The sequence below is a fragment of the Strongylocentrotus purpuratus genome, unplaced genomic scaffold (assembly GCF_000002235.5).
Source record: "Strongylocentrotus purpuratus isolate Spur 01 unplaced genomic scaffold, Spur_5.0 spur5_scaffold_7, whole genome shotgun sequence".
Lineage (NCBI taxonomy): Eukaryota > Metazoa > Echinodermata > Echinoidea > Camarodonta > Strongylocentrotidae > Strongylocentrotus > Strongylocentrotus purpuratus.
Window position 1 is genome coordinate 36980349 of NW_022145613.1, and position 21679 is coordinate 37002027.

The following is a 21679-nucleotide window of genomic DNA, read 5'->3' on the forward strand; positions in this document are numbered from 1 at the left end:
ATGATTAACCAGTACAGTTGTTCCAGTATCTGGGGAAGAAATGGGAACAGTCTTTCAAGGTTTATTTGAGGAAATCTAGATGTTCTTGATGAGAAGATAATAGAACTCATTCTGTCAATGTCACAGGGATCTATAAAGCGCTTAGGCACATTGTTGGATCAATGTATTGAGCGCTATATATTTATTATTATTATCGAGTACGAATCCATATTATGAAGACGAGATTGCCAAAATAAGGAACGATGTTATTTTTGTAACACTTTTACATATCTCTAACAAGGGGGACAATACAGTGTGATGCAGCCCACAGTATAGCATCAAATGCATCAATTAGTGGAATGTCCACTTTCCTTAAAAAAAACAATTTGGCATAATTGATATGGAGAGGACCATGTCAATTTTTAATAGACATTTCAAAAAAAAAATCCTCTACATGACCTCAGTAGAAAGAGAATGAGAAGCATGATAGAATGAATGCCAATACCTGGCTATACTCCCAAGGTGTGGCTATGTTACATGCCTGCTGACCCAGAGAGAATTCTTCCGGGTGCAATCAAATTAAAGCAATTTTACAAAAAAAAAGTCTCTAGTTTGCCATACCAAGGAGGTATGTTGTTATTTAGTTTCTACTACTCCTTGTCTAGTGCCATCATTCTGCATGAGGGCAATCCTGATGAGAAACTCGGTTGCGGTGCTCATCGACTTGATCTCCCCTTGTCCTCCTTCTCCTGTGCTCTCTTCGCCCACCCTTTGATCAGTTCCATCCAACCCTACGACTGAACTTGATTTACCAGGCTCTCTAAGACCCGGAGCTACTTGATCGTTGCTAGGGGATTCATATGCTGTGTTTGGTTCTACTTGGACTGGGTTGTGCGTTGCTGATATTACGCTATTACTTCTACTACTACACCTACCTCTATTATCTACTGAGCTGGTGGTACCTTTCTGTTCTAATATTTGAGAAATGCTATGAGAAATGACAACAGGTTTTAGAGGCTCTATTTTAGGGAATGGAATACTCTCTGACAGCGTGCGCTGGGGACTGGCTGTACGTTCCTTCCTGGGACGAGGAATTTCTTTGGTTTCCATGACAACATCAACCTCTTCATCCTCATCCTGAATGTTCTCCACAAGGGACCTCATTGTTCGCATTCCTACATCCCCAGACATCTGAACCACATTCTCAGCCACAGAACCCTTCATCTTCACAGCTTCTGCAGGCCATTGAGTGACCTCATGATCAGGTGAGTGCACTAGAGTCTCTGTGTCTTTCTTGGTAACAGGTAGACACTCATTTCCTCTGCTGTCGGAGGTATCCACTTTCTGGCTGATCTCCTTGAGCCCTTTTTGTCCTGGAACACTAGAAACAGTCTCATCTTCATTCAACTTGATTCCTTTCTCAGACAATTTCGTCAATCTATTGTTTTTCTTCCGACTTCTCCTCTTTGCTTTTTTCCTTTGCTCATGATCGATGGACAGATCCTCATCATCAGAGTCATCATCATTACCATCCCTTTCCTTTGAAAGTTTGGTCTTGACATCAATGGCCTTCTCGGAGACTGCAGATTCCTGGTGTTTCTGTTGACCAGCTGGTATGACAGTTTCTGCACAGTTCTCATCACGTTTCTCATTGCTCTTGGCCATTTTCTTGAGAGTCTCTGCAGCAGATAGAGCAGGGTCTGCCTCATCCTCCATTTCTACTTTCATACCATCGTCAGAGACTACTAGTAATTCAACTTCAACTTCACCTTCACCTTCCTTATCTTTAGCACTTCTATTATATTCTTCCACTACATTGTCACTCCTGCTATTCAAGATGTCCTTGATTGTCATAGGTCCTTTCCGTTTAGACTGTCCAATGGCCGTAGGGTCATTCTCTTCTCCTTCTTGGTCTGCTAATCGTTTTGCAACCATTTCTTTAATCACCTGTCCAATTGGTTTTGGATTCTCCTTGTGCCAGACGCTTCGCACCAAGGTCGCAATTGCTTCAGAAGCAGCAGCATTCCTGACATGCTCACTCCCATCAGTACTGCAATTGATAGTTAACTTGAATTTGTCTCTTTTATTTTTACTGACTCTCTCAAGGAGCTTCTTGGCTGCCATAATCTCCTCTTTTCTTGCTGCATTGAGCTCAGACGATGTCCTTGAAGCTCGCTTACGTTTACCACGTGGCTGTGTCTTGCCATAGCGATCACATCTTGAAATTGTGCGAGCAATGAGGTCCTTGAAGGTGACAGCATAGTAGTCGCTTTCATCCTCACTATCAGACCTTGAGGGTGTTTCTGACTTCACCTGATGCAGCCTCTGGACAATGGACTCTATTCCACCCATGTTGGCCCCAGGTTTAGGAGAGTTCTCCAGCTCTTCCCCGCCTTGCCCACCCTGCGGCACTGTGTTCATCGGAGACCCTGAACAGCTGTCAAAGTCTGACACAGAATCATTGGAGGATACTTTGTTATTGTTCAAGCTAGGCTGTGGAGATACACACTGTACACTTCCATCAGAGAGATCTGAACTGTCATACACACCTACATGCCCAGGACCTCTTTCTCTTCTCAAGGTGGATTGATAATTGGGATGAGAAGGATCCCTATCATTATTTGAAGACACATTCCTCTGACCTACATGCTCATGACCAAGTCCTTCCATAAATGAGTCCTTTGTAGGTCGAACTGATAAGTCCATTGCCTCTTCTCCACAGGCTCCATGAAAGGCTTCAGAGGAGCGCTGAGACTGACTGCGAGGTGTCACAATCACATCCTGGCGCTGGATGATGATAACATCCTGCTTTCGCTCATCCTTTTGGTCAGTGGAGATTGGCACACATGCCACTTGGCTGGCTCCAGTCACAACAGGTTCATCTGCTGAAGACTTTCCTGAGGAAGCCTGCTTGGAGGTTTCAGAGTCACTCCTTCCCTCGCTCTCACTTGCTGTCTTTGCTACCTTGATGGCTGTATCATGGTGCTCAACCTAGAATGTAAAACAGGCAATATTCTATTATTTACAATATCCTTCATAATATCCATACATTTATGCTTAGTTAATAAAAATGCATATATCTTAATAAACAGGTTACCCACCAGAAGAATTGTGTTCAATAATTTGATTAATAGGACACTGCTATTAAATGTTTAAATTTCACAGATAGGACATACGTGACATATTCATAAATTCCTGCAAAGTTTGACAGAATTTGATGTTGGCTGCAAATGGGACAAAATACCTTTAAACCTAACTTTGCCGTTGTCTTCAAACATTTCTAATGGAAAATATATATCCAAATTGTTTGCATACAAGTTCATTTTCATAGAGACATTTATCATAATAACCATGCTTAAAATAGCAAAAAATATAAAAATCCAATAATATATTAAGAATGCCTGTACCCTCAGATACTTCTGATTATACACTAAAAATAAAAACACAGCAACATCACCATGTGAATCAAATAGGAGAACTTACGGCTGGTTTGCGCTTCCTCCTTTCCAGCTTGTGCTTGTACTCTGCAAAGTCCGATGAGTGTGTTGAGGTTTCCACAGAGCCGGCAGGAGTTCCATGCTCCAGTTTCTTCTCCGAGCCGGTGATAGGTTCGGTGGCAGCAGTGGGATGCGAGGCAGATGTCTTTGGAGATGGTGAGTGAACTCCAGAGTGGGTGGTGAGATGTGAGGGTGAGGAGGATCCCTTTCCTGATACTCCTGAGTCTGAGGGGATGGGTGATGGGGTTCCCTCCCTCGAGTTCTGCTGCCCCATTTCTCTGAGTCTGTCTTCAAGAAGTCTGCCACAAAGAACAAAGCGAGAGAATATGTATGTTATGATTCAACACTGGAAATGAGGTCGTTTAATAGAGGTTCAACATAAAACTGATTACCGTACAGAACTTGACTTCTTCCCAACTTCAAGGACTACTCAACTCATAAAGTGTTACGGAGTGTAGATCATCGCTCATGAGAGAGTGAAATATGTTGGATACTGATGAGCATACATGCCTTTCCGTGATTACAAAGTGCAAGTTTGATAACTCTCACTTTCTGACCTTCCTCCAACATCAGCCTTTCATTAGTTAGCAAATGGGGATATCTCGCAAAGGTGTTACAATATGTAAATGAGGGTTCTAAAAGCTTATATGAATGATCAAAAAGTTAGATTGGTAACTGATAAGCAGGGTGTTTTCTCTCTAGAAACAATTTCAGTAGTTTCCTGTTGATGAGACCTTGCATTTGATTAAATGTTATGTAAAATAAAAAAAACAATATCATTCTATCCAGAGCATATAAACTATTCTAGAAGGAATAATGTGTTATTTTTTTACTTGGAAATCGATCAGAACCAGAAGAGGGACGCGATCAAACCTGTCTAATAGTGGCCACCTCCCTATAAAGGCCACCTGTCTATAGTGTACATATACTTTGCAATCACATAAGACGTGTTCACAGTAAAACAAATACTAGACTTCTAAAAAATCTGGACACTTGAAATTTGCATTAAACTAGTGGCTCAGTAAAACCTCTTTCCCAATGATTATGACATGAACCTACAAAGAACAATTTAAAATTACAGCATAGGTTTGAAATGTCTAGAAGCTCAAGTGCCCTCCCTCTACATTATCAGCGAAATAAAGCAATCCTAAATCTTTTATGAAACCCAAAGTATACTGAAAACAGACTTTGTTGCATCATTTCTGATGTGCTTCTAAAAAAAAAAAAGGGTCTTGCTTGGCAGTAAGAGGCCCCCTCCAACATGGCCCAGGGAATAGTGGGAAATGCATACGATGTATTATGCTGATCTACATCATAACTTCTTCATAGGTCTTTGAATTCATTAACCTGTATGGAGTGTTAGCTTGCAGGAATCTGACCTCCCTCATCTTTAAAGATAACTGTATGAATTTGTATAATACCCTAGAGAAGAAGTCACCGAAAGGCAATATGAAACAGGGAGATATCATAACAGCTACTCATTGACTTTCATGTCAAAGGCTGAAACACCATCGAACAGACAGTTTTTTCCAGGGACATTTTAAAGCTCATCTACTGTTTCACATCTCTTCTCAACAACACTTTTTATTTTGCATTCATATTGAAAGAGAGACACCTAAGGAGCTCTCAAACACTGACAAGTTTTTTTTAACAGATGCGATTTGAGCAAAATACTCTGATCATCAAATGCAGTTATTGACAATGGTTGAAATTAAAGTTTTATTAGACTTAATACTCCCCTGATCATAATTATGCATACTTTTCTACATCAGAAGGGTATGAAAACACCTACAGAAATAGAGATGGATTGATTCTTTTATGTATCTCATTAATAAATTCATGTATGGTACCATGCATGGCCAAGAACAACAGAATATCCATGGCTTCATGGCTTATTAATGATAGAATGGATATGTTTCATACAGGGGTTGTTTGAAAGCATATTTGCAATAACTCTACGTAATAATTGCATGTATGATTTGGAAATTTTCTTAGGGAAACAATATACATTTCTGATTTTTTAATTTTTTAAATACAGAGCAATTAGGAGGGAACCGTACTTCAAAAATTCATAACTTTCTTATTTTTAATCATATTTTGCTCAAACTTTTACTAACATATTCATCTAAATTGTCTGCTTCTATTAAAACAAAATTACTATCAGGATGGACTTCCCCTTTAATGAGGAAAAAAGGGGAGATTGACAAAGGGTAGTCAAAGAGAGAGAGAGAGAGAGAGGGTGAAAAGCTCAGTATAAAGGATGTATTCCATTTTAAAAAATGGGGAACAAAAGGTTTTGCTGGTGCTAAACACACACAATTTGACAAAAAAATGAAAAGAATAATTTTTCTAAAAATTGGTTAGTTTATACAGTGCATAAATAGTTGTGCATTTAACAAAATGTTTTCTTCTTACTAAATTGTATTCATGTTTTACCGCCATGAAGGCATATTTAAGTTTTGTGTTGAAAATATTGAGCAATAATATCATTTTCTAAATCCTAAGATTAAAGTTTGATTATTAAATATTTCACCAAAATTGAAATTGAAATAAAACTGTAAGGCCTACTTACTATTAATAAATGAAACACATTTAAACGTAGTGTATGGAATTTGAAGGACAAGAACATAGTCTCATCTGAACAGCTTAAATGTACAATACCTCTCATCGGTCTCTCTCCCTTTCTCATTTCGTCTCCCTCTCATCCCCCTCTTTCTCTGTCTCTCTTTCTCTATCTATCTCTGTCTCTCTCTATGTCTCTCGCTCTCTCTATGTCTCTGTCTCTCTCTATCTCTATCTCTATCTCTATCTCTATCTCTATCTCTATCTCTATCTCTATCTCTTTCTCTATCTCTATCTCTATCTCTATCTCTATCTCTATCTCTATCTCTATCTCTATCTCTATCTCTATCTCTATCTCTATCTCTATCTCTATCTCTATCTCTATCTCTATCTCTATCTCTATCTCTATCTCTATCTCTATCTCTATCTCTATCTCTATCTCTATCTCTATCTCTATCTCTATCTCTCTCTCTCTCTCTCTTTCTCTTCCTTTCTCCCATGCTCTTATAACAATACATGTGCCACAGACAAAATAAATATGTGTTGAGAGAGCGGGTCAAGCAATGTAAACATAAGGCTGAAGATGAAACGATGAAGACACAAAATGGAGACGGGAACTTTCTCTGTCTTGTCATGCACTGGTTGTATTTCCACCTAAGTCTGCTACACAGTACAGCGAAAGGTAATTAGTGAATGATGGAAGCGGCTTAGTCAACCAAAAATGCAACGACACCGCTAGAGGCCAACGCCCTGGACTGACATTAATGTAAAAGACATTGTCTTTATAGTCTAGATGTGTCACACATGTTAAAGGAAAGATTTGTTTAGCCGCGCTTCGTGTAATGGGTTATATTTAGCAAGCCTCCTTGTTGTCTCTAGTGGGACATAGATTTTTACATGGTTCAAAGCTGTAGCTACCTTGTAGGCCTCGATAGGTACATGAAGGCATGCCATTAAATGAACAGGTAGGACACAATGCAAATTATGTTACTACATGGAATATGAAGTATTTCAAAAAACCTCCAACAGGTGAAATGGTACCCTCAACACAAACTCAAGCTCATAGGATCAGTAAGAGGTAACTAAAAATTGGCCAACGAGGTTAGCCTAATTTTGTTGTCTACCTATCCTTCCCAACAAGGTGTTAAATATTTAAAGTTGCAAACAGAAATGTTGAATGAAGCACGTTGCCTTCCATGCCTGTAATGTCCCCTGGATGTGTCCTACGCTTCGAGAAGATCAATGTCCATGCTCAGGCTTTGGCAACACTGTCATCTCTTCCTCTCTCCATCTATATTCATTACAATTATAAGCCAATCAATTAGAAATACCGGAAGTCCGGAACTATGTATTAATTATGCAAAGTTAATTATCATTGGGTATCTGCCATATGATGCATGACCTGCATCCAGTTATGAAGTTGTCTGGACTTTTTCATGCCCAAGCATGGTTGATTGATACACATGATTTGAGCTTAATACTATAGAGCTTTAGAATGTATCTAGACAACAAAGTAATTCAAATTTTATGTAAAGATCAAAGCCAGCCTATAAATTTATGAGATTTTGTGTTGGAAAAAATAGGCCTGCAATTTATGCTTAAAAACACAGAATGATACAAATAATACAGGCCTAATTGATACTAATGACAGCGTTCAGCCACATTAATGTGACCCAGCTGGTGCATGTACATGAAATTGAATATATACACATGATATCTGACTGAGCTGAGACTGGCTAATGGGGATGACTGAGCACACAGTATTAACAGCTCTATTCCATAACCTACATATCCAGAATATGTCAGTGTATATATCACATTAATCTTCGACTGATGAGGGCCAGCTCCATTACCCCTGTCAAGAACGAAACATGGATGTATCAGGAGGCCCTCTATGTGGAGGGAGGACAAAGCCCTGGAAGTGCATTGACCACTGATACATTAACACCGACCAACATTAGGAGTCAATGCCCTGCCTAGCTGCCTGCCTGCGAATCATTCCCCACCCTGCCTGGCTGGCTGGCTGGGGTAAGTAACCACTGGTATGGTCGGTCTGTGGTTTGGTATGAATGAGACAGTGGTGGTAATATATGGGTTTCCAGTTCAAAGGTAAATCACAAACCTGTAGTTTAGAAGTGATGTAGGGTAGGGGGCGATGAGGAAAAACAAGTGGGACACAGATTATACTCCCAGAGTCCAATATTGCTATGCATCAAATATTATATACCGGTAGGCCTACACTCATAAAATAATGGAAGATCTGTCATATACCTAACCCCTCTTTTCAGTGAAAACAGCAACCAAAAAAAACCTAACAACAACAAAACAGGCTAATTCTATAAAAATCTAATACGACATAATGGGCCAAATGTGTTAAAACAAAAAAATCCTCCTTCATAAAACATGTGTGTAATATGAGCCTGGCAACCTACACACCTCAAAAATACTTGATATAAATACAACTGCACATCATTTCTAGATGACCTCTTTCAAAGTTTCATGATCACAAGTCAATCAAATTGGGTCCTTCTTTTCTCCCAATATCACATACACATATGGATCATACATCATGATACCTAGCCACCTTGAGTAACATTGTGTGCTGTCTGTCTGTGACTGAAGCCTGGTGTCAATGCCCCTCTGTTCATAAACCACTCATGTCTGATTACATGTTCATGAAGGTGATGATGGAGAGTATTGCATTACCATCAATGGCTATGTTCACACATGTCATAGTTATAAACATTTTGTGAAACCTCAAAGTTCTAAACGATCAACTAACAGCGACAAATGTTAAACAGAGGACTGACACAAAGAGTATTATTCAAAATTAACTACAAGCTGAGGAAGACATTCATTCTAATTTCATACTGGCGTAACTACCTAGTAACATTATTCTATAAATTGCATCTGCATGGCACGTAACTCGCACGAGCAAGGACCCCCCCCCCCCCCCCACAACTCCTGCTCATAATTATCAGCTATTAGTCGCTAACCTTAAGATCTGTCTTTTGTTGGTAACTTTGAGTTAACCAAGATTCGTAACCATGAGTGTGTCTTCACTATAACTTTGAAGTTTATAACTATGACCTAAACTTAAAGTTAACAAACTGTTGTGTGAACCTCACTAGTGAAAATGCCTAACGTTACAATAACTTTGAAGTTTTAAGCTAGATCTAAGCTTATAGGTGAAGACCAGTATTGGAAACGCCCCAATTTCAAAAAATGAAATGGAAGCTCTTATTACCAATCATGTGAAAGAATATGTTTTGAATATTACACGATGATACAAATTTTGACGGGAAACCGCCTACTAATTGATATATTTGGTAAATTAGTGTATCTCTTGCCTGTTGAGAGATATGAAATGCACGTGTCGCGCACGTGTGTGTAGTCCCATATACATCTTCCTGTGTACAGTGCTTCTAACTTCATGAAGACTTGGCCAAATGTCTTATCATTTTGATGATTCCAGAACCTTGCAGTACATCTATGCTAGATGATCAACCTTTTCTGATCGATTTCACAACGTTTCTTTCACAATGCAATCGCATGACCATACATTGTAACTGGTCTTTAGCCTTAAAGTTAACGGAGTGTCGTGTGAACCTCATGAATGAAAATGCCTTATAGAAGGGGGCAAAAAACCCACTACCACCCTAACCACATTTAGGGGGAAGAGGTGGGATCAGTGCTTTGGTGTATATTGTAACAAAAGCCTTCACTTACCTCACCAAACCACATAACAAAACAGGAACAATTAAGCAATGCCTTTGTTGAATGATTTACCAGACGGTATGAAAACCTCTGCCATTTTTCCTTTTGATGAATGATAAATCTTCACATTGTATTATATAAACAGCACAACATAAGAAATTATTCTATTGAGAGCCTTTTCATTGTTTTTACTTAAACAATGCATGAATGTATATTTAGCCAAGTGGTACAAATAAGCCTGTCAAGGTACTTTCAGAAATTCTAAATAACAAATAAACAAAAGACTGAGTGAAATGTTCTCCCCAAATGAAATCTGGAAACGTTTTTTTGTAAATGCTTCATGGATATTGGGATACAGCAAGGAGAACTTTGTTTCCTTGGTAACACTATGCCACTGAATACACAACACATGTATACTCTCTGTTCCAACATCTATCCCTGATTTCAAGCTCAACCTGTACAAGTTCAGAAAATGGAGAGCTTGAACATTTTAACAACAAAATATAAAAGTCCCAAAGGCGTACACTGTACCTACAAATGATATGCAATACATCATTAAACCAATAATAACTTTCGAGTGCCAATCATGTATGATTAGTATCATTGTCAATGTGACAAAGTGTAGAGTTATCGTTATCATTATTGTTACCAATGTATTAATTGGAATTTAAAAAAGCACCTCCATGAAGTTTGGATAGAACCAAGTAACACTGTTGGAAAGAAGGAAAGAAAGAAAGAAAGAAAGAGAGAGAGAGAGAGAGAGAGAGAGAGAGAGAGAGAGAGAGGGAGAGAGAGAGGGAGAGAGAGAAAGAGAGAGTGGGGGAACACATCCTGGAAGCAGTGTTAATAAGTTCCAAGAAAACGAATGACTAATATTCTAAGAATGTGGTCTCCTGAGGAAGAGTAAAGGCTAAACACAAGAAACCACTTTCGTAAAGAAAGAAAGAAGCAGTACACATTTCTATGTAAACAGGAACAATGGTCTTTAGACTAGACTTTTTTAACGCTTGAAGAAGAAGAAGGAGAAGACAATGAGCCTAAACTGTTTGCTTCCGTACTTTAAAGTTACCATTTAACATTTTGTGTGGGCTACCATGAAATATTTGTTTGGTTCAGTTTCTCTATTTCCATCCCCCCAAAATGCTAAATGTTTGTGTGGCCTTGTACTACAGTGTGTCCCGAAAAAAACTATACACTTTTGAAATGGCTGCCGAATAAAAAATATATGATTCTAGGGGAAAAAGTTGTATATGTATGGAAAGCCCATAAACTCAACTTTCATATGACACCAACAAGTTTGAAAATAATTCATGCTTGGGTGAGCACTGCTCACTTTTGTAAAGGGTATGAAAATTAGGTTGCGCAGGAATTAGCCTTCCAATGTGTGAGAGGTAAATCCTTTGGAGCTTACAACATTGAGGGTGATATGATAAATTCATTATTTGCTGAGTGAATTCCATGGTTTATTAAACCAAACTTTTATGCACGGAACAGGAATTTCATTTTTCTATTGTAGCATTGTAACTTTCCCTGGTAGACTCAGTGGTGTGTTCATGAGAGTCAGGATGGGGTGATGGTACATGTTGTAATTTCCATGTTACAAACTGTTATTTTTTACATTTGTGACTTTGAATAAAAACCTTCACCCCACATTTCAGTTACCATTTACCTGAAGAATAAGTAGCCGACATCTTGGACATTCCTTTTTTCAACTACCTGGGTATTGAATAAATCAATGAGATGTTCAACTAATCTTACAATAATTGAAATGTGGGGTGAAGGTTTTTATTCAAAGTCACAGATGTAAGAGAATAACAGTTTGTAACATGAAAATTACAACATGTACCATCACCCCATCCTGACTCCCATGAACACACCACTGAGTCTAACAGGGAAGTTACAGTGCTACAATAAAAAATGCAATTCCTGTTCACTCATGCATAAAATGTTAATCCCATAAACCAAACATTTCACTCAGCAAACCCAAACTCATCACAATTGATCATAAATTGGTCATATCATCCTCAATTCCGTAAGCTCCAAAGGATTAACCTCTCACACATTGGAAGGCTAATTCCTGCGCAACCTAATTTTCATACCCTTTACAAAAGTGAGCAGTGCTCACCCGAGCATGAATTATTTTCGCAACTTTTGGTGTCATATGAAAGTTGAGTATATGAGCTTTCCATACATATACAACGTTTTCCCCTAGAATCATATATTTGTTATTCGGCAGCCATTTCAAAAGTGTATAGTTTTTTTCGGGACACACTGTATAGCTGATCACTTGAAAGTAAGTTTTAAAGGCATCATTCAAGAACAAAATGAAAGAAACCAAAATACTTTTCATTACAAATCATTAAATGATAAGATAAGTTAATAATAATGATGATAATTGTTAAATTTTGCTACCAAAAGAACTTCACATTAACCCAGTCATTGAATTCAGTTGCTATTCCAAACGGTGTGTACCATTCTCACTCCAGTATATAATATAGCATTATAGTCAGTCGCCTTGTACTAAACATTAGTAGACCTTTGTCCATGAAAAAAATAAAAATATAGGAGGGTACTACATACATGTACCCACTTACACACCTGGGCAGAGAGAAATGATGTAGATAAAAATACATTGCTTTCTACAGCAAAGGACTTCAGTGCCATGGTGGGGTTTGAACCCTGGACCTTCATATCCCCATCCAAGTGTTTAAACCACTCAACTACGACACACATCTAGCTATAAATTCATCTAGAAGGTGCAAGATCGTCCCTTTACCACAGGAGGACGATCACAAATCCCAGAAGGCTGAAAGTAGGCTAGGTTTGGTGTCATCATCAGCCATTCAGTGGTTGGCCGCATTATCCGAGCTAGAAACTCATTTGAGAGACAATCTTTCCTTCAAGATACTACATCAATCATGTCAGAAAATGTGGTTTCTATACATCCTAGTGTGTTCGGGCACGTAATGACATCATCGCATAAATAACCCGAGACAATGCAGGCTTAATGGCTTAGTTGTTTGGATGAAAAAGAGAGACACTGACACTTGCCTTAAAGGCAATTTAACACGTTTCTTGATTAATCTCTTGAGGTAGAACTAGAATAGAAGTGGCCAGAATGCAACTCTATGAAGAGCATTGACTTGGAGGCATTATACATGCAGTGTGTTAACTTTACCTCCCCCCCCCCCCCCCAGTTTAATGCATATATTGTATTTTTTAAAAGAAAGGAAAAGTAAACTACTTGTAGTACTCGCTACAGATACAAATAAGCAGGCTAGATAGATGAAAACTATAAAGTTCAAGCACACGCTGAAAACCACACAATAAAAATAATTGAAAATACTAGAAGATAAGCAATTGTTCTTCAATTCTTTTCTCATTTCAAGGTTACAAGCAAGCCAGTGAGTGCTTTGTTTGGCTACTGGCCTAAGACAATCCCATTTTTCAAAAATTAAAAACTTACACAATTGGAGCTCAAGCAGCAGGCCTACATATAGCACAGAGCTGTGTGTGCATATGAGAATCGTGCATAGTAATTGGTGACATTGCTTTGCACACAAGTGTTCACTTTCTAGAGAGGGAGCTCTCTATACAGTATCATCATTACTTAAAGATGAACTCGAGTTCTGGTAATGCGATTGCATTATCAAATAAACGATTAGATCCACACAAAAAGTTTATTATGTTGCATAAGTATTGGTGTGTACTGCAAGGTTCTGTAATCATCAAAATGATAAGAAATCTGGCCCATTCTTGGTAAAAGAAACAAGCACTGTACACAGAAAGATGTACATGTATATAGGACTACACAAACGTGTGGCATAAAAATGCAGTCCTCATTTTTAAGCTGTTACATGTCGTATTTAGAATATGAAGGCATTTGAAGAGCTATGCATTTCAGGGCACATTTTTTTCTCTGATGTTCTTCCATGCTTGCATAATAAAAATGAAAACGCTCAAGTTATTTGTCACCTCTCCAAGAAATCAAACTTCTCTCTAGTACTGGGTCAATGCCCTTCTGGCTCTTAATAGATCTATGAAATAATATTAAAGCAACATACTTTCCATTGACTTGAATTGCAGATGGTTAACTCAGATCTAACACAGGGGTAATACATTTCTGGCTCTAAATGACGTAGGCCTTGGAATCTTTTGTTTTTTTAATCCACCGGCTTGCTTTGTAGAGGTTACAGCAGTTCAACGACACAGCATATTTTATTGTATGACTGTCTGTGATGGAAGACTACCTGACTAAAAACATTCCAGACATGCACAATACCTGTTTTTCTTATGGGCCGAGTCAGGTTCTTTGGAAGAAATCAAGCAGTCTGGAAACCGTTCTCCTTTCCCCCTCTTCCCCCCTTTCCCCACACTGAATATCCTCTTTCAAAACCTGATACTATCCCCCACAATAAATCTTGACCACACTCTGGCAAGTGACATTTTAATGCTCACAGTGTGGAGTCTATGGAAGTCATAAAAATATCATTTCATGCATTATACATCATGTCCTACCTATTCATTAATGTCAGTAGGAGCATCTGAAAATTATCTCACACACCCAGATTCTTTGATAAGTTTTTGATAGGTTTCGTAGGAGATGCCAATTTCAAGGGTCAATTCAGAGATAAGTTTTAGTGTGGCAATGTATGGATATCATTCATAGCATCTGCAAATGGCACAAGCAACAATATTTCTAAAATACTTCAATGAAAACACTTTTTTTAAAATCTTCTTCTGAAAAGTGTGCTTGTAGAACTTTGTAAATGGGCAAACATTAAATTAGGAACAATTTCTGCTGTACAATATCTGCCACACAGGAGCTTTTCTAAATTTCTGATGAGATTAATGAAGAAGGGTGGTGCCCTACACTACATCAAATATTAATTTCATAAATGCTCATTTTTAAAGATAAACTCCAGTTCTGGTAAAAAAAAAAAAAAAATTATTTCTCACAGAATCAAACGAAACTTACACTGAATGTTCAAGATTACAAATAAATGACATGTGCCAAACAATTTAGGAAGAAAATGTATACTGGCTGAGTAATGAGCATAGAAAGACAAGGAAATCAAAGTAGTAATAGCCCAACACCATGTGTGTTGTCCCATATATAGCTTTCTGTGTACAGTGCTTGTTACTTTACCAAGACTCGGTCAAATTTATTATGATTTTGATGACTCCAGAACCTTGCAGTGCACACCAATACTTTCATGCTACATGATCAACTGTTTCTGATCCTTTCCACACCTTTTCTTTCGCAATGCAATCGCATTACCAGTACTAAAGTTTATCTTTAATATTTAAAGTAGTTCAGGTTGGAAAACTTCTAGTAAATAGCCAATTTATATTGCATTAAAATCACATTTTACAGTAATGCACATTGCCTACGAGATCACAAGCCAGAACCATGGTTATTCAATCAAACAAATTCAGTATATTACTGCCTATCTTGATATTTCTTTTTATATGTTAATACAAACACCCACCTCCAGGAAATCTCACCTCAAACCAAGACATAGTATTAACAGTAGTTTAGTTTGACATATTTGGTCTTACTGCAAATTATTCACAAAAGTGGGCGAGAAATACACGGCAAGAAGAAACACAGGATTATTGATACATGTAGATGTGGGTCAATACTCCCCAAAACAAGATAATTGAAGAATCTAAGAATATGATGAGGCCACAGAAAATGATGGATCGAGAAGAGCATCTTTCTTTTTACAGAATGATTACCCTCTCTCTCTCTCTCTCTCTCTCTCTCTCTCTTTCTCTCTCTCATCAACTTCCATATTTTATGATGAGACCCACATGATATAAAAACAGTACAAAGAGTTTTTACACTTTTATGTCCATGTCCATGTAGATACATGTTTGATGTATTTTTATTTGTATCTGTATTTTATAATCAAGAGCACTATTGTCTGTTGATTACATAAACTTCTTCATAGGACTTATTTCAAAGAAAACAATCATATAACTTTTGCGAGAGTAGTCTAGAATATTATGTTAACTGTTTAATATGTTGATTACATGTATATTGGTAGCTGTATCTCGAGTATTCTAAAGGGATCCGGTAACTTTGTCTTAGATCCTTTAAAAAAATCCTTGATTTAGCTCATGCTGCAATGATAATTATAAACCTTAAGGTCAGTCAGGATCGCCTGTCTGATTATTAAGATATTTATGATTGGAATTACAAATTTTGAAAACCGTTTGCCAAACGGTTTTCATTACATTACAGTCTATTGGGGTAAATGAGTATGGTAAAACCGGTCACTCAAAGATTTTTACTTTTTTGAGGCACTTCTTGATCATTTTGAAGTGCAATTTTTTTTAAGGCTTCAATATTATACCACATCACAGACACTGATAACACGTAGGGCCGTACATCTCAGATTTAACATTGTTAAAAGATGCCTTTAAGGAGAAAATTTGAATAATGTAATGAGGTAATGGGAAAGCTCCGGTCTTTGGAGAACATGAATCTGTTTTTAAATATATGCTGCTCATGCAAAAGTCATTGTACTCAAACGGGTAGATCCAATTTAGATTGGAGCTTCAAACATCGTGTTTTGCGTAATTGCATGGAAGCGAGATGTCAGCTTGGTCAAATGTAATAAACCAGTAAGGAACTCTTTTAAGGAAGACATCCTTGCTAAAACGGAAAGATTTAACAAGTATCTTGAGAAGAAAGTGCAAGGAAGATCAGTTTAAATGTACTTTATTGGATTACTGTGATGTTGTTCTTGGATTCAGACTATTGGATTCAGACTATTGGAATCTGATCAAAGAGTTATACTTCAGCCTCGGTTTGATCGGTATTTTATCTTCATTATATATATACAACAGTTTTAAGTGTGCAAGCTAGAATACGGTGCGATTCAAGGAGTTATTTATCATTTCAGAAGAGAACCATCAGAAATTCTGCCATTTCAAATATGCAATAGAAATGAGTTTAAAATATGCATAGTTTGCATACCTATTCAAATCTCAAATTCATAACCTTCAGATGGAAACATTTGTTCAGAGGTATTTTGTGCACTCCATACATGTACGTCCCATTCGACACATTTAAAAAACAACTTATTCCATAAAAATGAAAGGTTTGACCTTTGAATAATGTCAGTGAAACTGAAATAATCATTACCGGTAGTCAATACCATAGTCATACTAAAGGACTCATCATTTTTGTTGGAGGATATAAATGGAAAAGTCCTTGGGACACATTATACGGAATCTGCGCTAAGATGAACTTTTGATGATTTCCTTATAAGTTACTCATCATAAAATACAATTCAAAGTTCAACTTCATAAAGAATGAAATTTAGTCAAACAAAATGTATTATTAACATTTTTGTCAATGCTTTTATTTTGACTTATATTACCAGTCATTGTAAATATCATGGTCATTGCTATCCTTGTAATTATCCTCTTTATAACAATTACTATCATCATCATACCTTTATTATAAATAACACCCATTGAATCAGAGCGATAAGGACTAGCAAACTGCACTGGAGGTGGGAAATAAAACCCATTTCCTGAATAAAGTTGATTGCCTTGAAGAAAGCCTATGATTGAGGTGATGCTGGAAGGCCCAAATAATGTCACTTTCCTCCTCACACACCAATATGTCTCTATCAATCAGACTCAAGTCATATCTGCATCCAGATGTCCCCGACATCTCGCTTTGTTGATACATTCGAGCAGAAGCCGCTCGCTCACTATAGCTAGCTGCCTGAGCTGTGCCAGTGAATATAGCAAAGTCACTATCATGTGTCTTAATGTAACGCTGCAGGATTCCCAATACCTCATTCTGTTATATCAATCCTGAAGCTTTTAAGTGTAGAGAGAGTTCAAAAGCCTTGATAATGTTATTCCCATCAGACCAGACCAGCATGTCAATGACACAAGGATTCAGCCTACATCAATTGCTTCTTCCTTTCTTTAACAGAATACAGAATTAGAGATTGACTTGAAGTGTGTGAGTTTCTTCATAATGTTGCCTAAAATTTGAAAAACTCTTTGCTCTCTTTGGAGTCTTGTGAAAGTGGAAACACATTTCAATAAGGATATTACATGCTTTGTGGGAAGGGGGGGGGGGGGTCTTTCTTGAGGAAACAAGAAATATGAAAAAACGCCTTGTTCAACCTACTGTCTTGTCTTGAAGTTTGAGACATAGTACATTAAAGCTCCATAACTTATATCCATATTGAGCTTTTCATTAAAATATTGAAAAGAGAGGTATTTCTATGATACAACACATCATGGTCTCAGTCATAGATGACATGAGTGATCTACTTTAATCCACATCATGTTCTCCAGTAGTCATTCCACAGTGTCAACTCGTCTCTTGGGAACCTCACTGTAATACTGATGGATGACTTACAGTTATGATACATATCGGCACATCAAGTTTATAAAGTTCATCTTCTTGTCATCCAGCAGATTTCTCTCAAATTCAAGCGGAGCTGGGCTGCCACATGATACTCTGTAAGCGAGTCTGCATACTCTAAACTAGGCATTGTTAGTGTAGCGGCCGCCAGACTTTGAGCACATGTGAAAAAACAGATCACTTTCAAGAAGGAAAGAGGAGAAAGGCACGGTCTTAGACACCATAGGGGGGTCTCTAACACCTCCAGGTATCCAATCAGTTACCTCTGTCGCGTCAACCGCTCTTCTTGTCCCTTTATTTCAATTTCAACCGCTCTTTATTTTTCTTTCAAGACGGAAAAGAGAGGGGTGTCTTTAAACATTCACATGGGTCTTAGATATGAATCAATGCATTCCTAAGATCTGAACAATAACATTTGGATTTGACTTGGACGGCACGTTTTCAATTTTTCCGTAAGGTATACTTTTTGGTCATAGTCGTCAGTCAGTGCTAGCGTTATCTAAAAATATCTTACTGTAATCTCCTAGTCTCCATTCTGACTTTGTCTATTCCTAAAAATCAACCATGTCAAATCTTAGATGCCAATGCTGATAACCTCTCCCTCTATCTTTAAAATGACATATTGCCAACATTATTTATTCTTTTTTATTTATTGAAAATATGGACTATTCAACGCTCCAAAGTCTAATAGCAAGTTTGTTAATAAATAATTAAATTTGAGTTGAAAGTAATTTTACACTTTGCACACAATGACTAAAATAAAAAAAATTGACAAATACAGCCACAATTTTATCTTTACTGTTCATGTACAGGAGATCCCAGTAAAATACAGAAAGGTACAATTGTTGAATGGTTCAGAAAACTTAAACATACTTTTTGGTAAAAGGTGTGTCAACAGTCTACAAATGAATCACATGTAACCACTTTTCAAAAATCAATCTACAGCAATCTGCGTCACCTATTGAAATGTGCGAACATGACAATGAGGGATTACGTAATCCAAACATGATTTCTATGGGACGTACAGTAAGGTATTGGAATTGTCCTTAAGTTGATTTTTCGAAAGTTGTGATCGTGTTCATAGTATATCCAAGAACAATAATGACATGGTGAAGATAGCTACCTTTAACTATAAGATGGATGTGTAAGGGACCTGCCCAAGTAGTACAGGAAAGCGTTAAAAAGTAGCCTTATCTCGTCGCTACAATGGCTTTACTTGACTTGTATCTCAAGCCACAGGGTAGCCAAGGGACCGTAGCCACAGAACACGCCCTCCCTCAATGCCCATTACAGCCTCATAACAGCCTCACATGTGCACTCTATTCTTCATGCAAGCATCGGCTTTCTGCAAGAAGACTGAACAATTCATGATCTGCTCAGAGCCAAAAAGGTGTTAACTTTGTGTTTAGATGACTTAATGCCATTCTGCCTCCGATGTCCAAACAGACAAATTCATCATTGTAAGAACCGGTTGCTATAGCCCTTTTGGTTCTCAACAGAAAACGTCATAGTTTCTACCCCGGTAATTGTGCAGCTACCCCTATATAAACTGTAACAGAGAATTAATTAATGCTGGTTAGGACAGGACCAGATGACTTCTTTAAAGACCAGAATTTCCCAATATTCTAAAGTATATATTTGATCACCAACATTTTGTTTGGCCAAGATATTGCAGAATAGATCAGTTGACCTACTGCTCAGCACAAGCTCATCCAAACAATAAATCACAATTTTCATCAATTAACTAGCTATCACACCCCACACAAATTAGTTCTGTTGTTGATTTTAACATAGATGATGAGTAACATGTGTAGCTAATCGATTCATATCTCAAGAGTGTGGGTACAAGGGTCCTCAATAGATTATATTTTCTTGGCAATGCCAAGAGTTTGCTTTTCTCAAGTCTCACGCTGTAAAAAGTTTGAGGAACTTTTGACGAGATGTTGACATGACTTCCTTTGATAATACGAACAAGTATTCAAAGGTCACATCTAATTTTGGCGTTGTCTTTAATACAACAAAAATGTTTAACCTTGGTAGATCATTTCTCATCCATGGATAACTCAATGAGAGTTGTCAGTAGAGGTTTAATGTTTTCTCAAATATAAATGTGATCAGATTTCTTTCCTTATACGTAAGAGGTATGTTTCCAATATGCATAATTTGAACCAGAGTACAGGCAATCTGGATTTCTGTTCAGATTGTAACTCCACCCCCATCCATTAACTGTAAATATAAAAACAGGTCTGATGCGTTTCATCAGAATTCACACATTTCAATATGATGGACAAGGCCGCTGAAATTGCCTTAACTGCATTTTTCTGAAGTAGTTGCAATCATGCTGTAATTGTTAACCAAAAACATTTTAAATTTATGAGGCACATTAAAATGAAGAGACCCAGACTCTTTGCCTGCATAAATAGGTTTCTTTGTAATCAATTGATTGACTGTACACATAAAAATCATATTGATGATGAATTCACAAAGTCCTTCTATGCGCTTAGACTGAGGTTTGTGATAGCAGTACCTACACTCGTGAAGATCATGGTTCTATTTCTCAAGACTTCTCTGTCAGTGGCCCATGGCTTTCTCTTGGAGCAATCGGCCGTGACCAGCCGACACTAGCAGAAGCAGTTGCCTCTGAGTCAGCTTTTAACTAGCCCCATTACAACAGCGCTCCGCCAAGTTGTCAACGAAGGCACCAAGAAACGTGATTCACGGAGGGAACGGGACAAAAATAAATTCATTTCCAGACGAGTTTGGTTCTCTCTCTAAAAGCAGTTTGGAATCTTTCTGGAGGAGAGTTCTCACCTTGACCTACAATAGAAAAGGCTTGTGGAAGACTTATCACGTTGCATACACATACAAATATGAGGATTAGACCGAGAGTGTCTAAAGCACTGATTTATGGGCTGAAATACGATGAAATGACAGATTATAATGGAAACAGCAAACAAGCATCCTGCAATAATTCTTATCAATTAAAAGTTTCCAGGACATCAGCAAATTACCTAGCTTTATATAAAAGATCTCTCTTCTTGAACTTACTCTAGTACTGAACTACACCAAGTAAACAAACAGGAAAGCTAGAGTAGAGGCCTATATAATATTACTTGCAACACCAAACTGATTTCTGTCTTCACCCTAGCTGTAAATACACCCTACATCAGTACATGTAGGTCTTTTCTATAAAAAAAAAAAGAACAGGTTCTGTTTTAATTTTCATCTTATTATTTTTATTTTTATTTTTATTCCAACTTTGTTTTCTGCTTTGCCCAACTACATGTACTGATTGTACTGTACTTGTGACCTGCAGTAATTATCAAATCTGACCCTACTTGATTCTCAAAATATCTACAAAGCAGATCAGCAAAATGTTTTGGTATTCAAGATTTTAAAAAGTATAATATTTCAGACTAATTTTTTTTCTTAATTTCTTTTTTTTTTCTCCTTGAGGGTGAACTTTGTATTAAACCCTCTACATGTGCAGATCTTTATATCTAAATTGCTTTATATATAT

The 21679-nt window shown here is 37.5% G+C and overlaps 1 protein-coding gene across 3 annotated transcripts in view; it reads right to left on the bottom strand.

Moving 5' to 3' along the window:
* Nucleotides 1-177: 177 nt before the first annotated feature.
* Nucleotides 178-21679, bottom strand: part of LOC579169 — a 42368-nt gene continuing 20866 nt past the window's right edge. For all 3 annotated transcript variants that reach the window (XM_030974670.1, XM_030974671.1, XM_011684830.2), the window contains exons 3-4: nt 3463-3775; nt 178-2970 (exon numbers count right to left, since the gene is read on the bottom strand). In XM_030974670.1, coding sequence (XP_030830530.1) covers nt 616-2970; nt 3463-3775 — 2668 coding nt within the window. In that variant the 3' untranslated portion in view covers nt 178-615. The remainder of the gene's footprint in view (nt 2971-3462; nt 3776-21679) is intronic.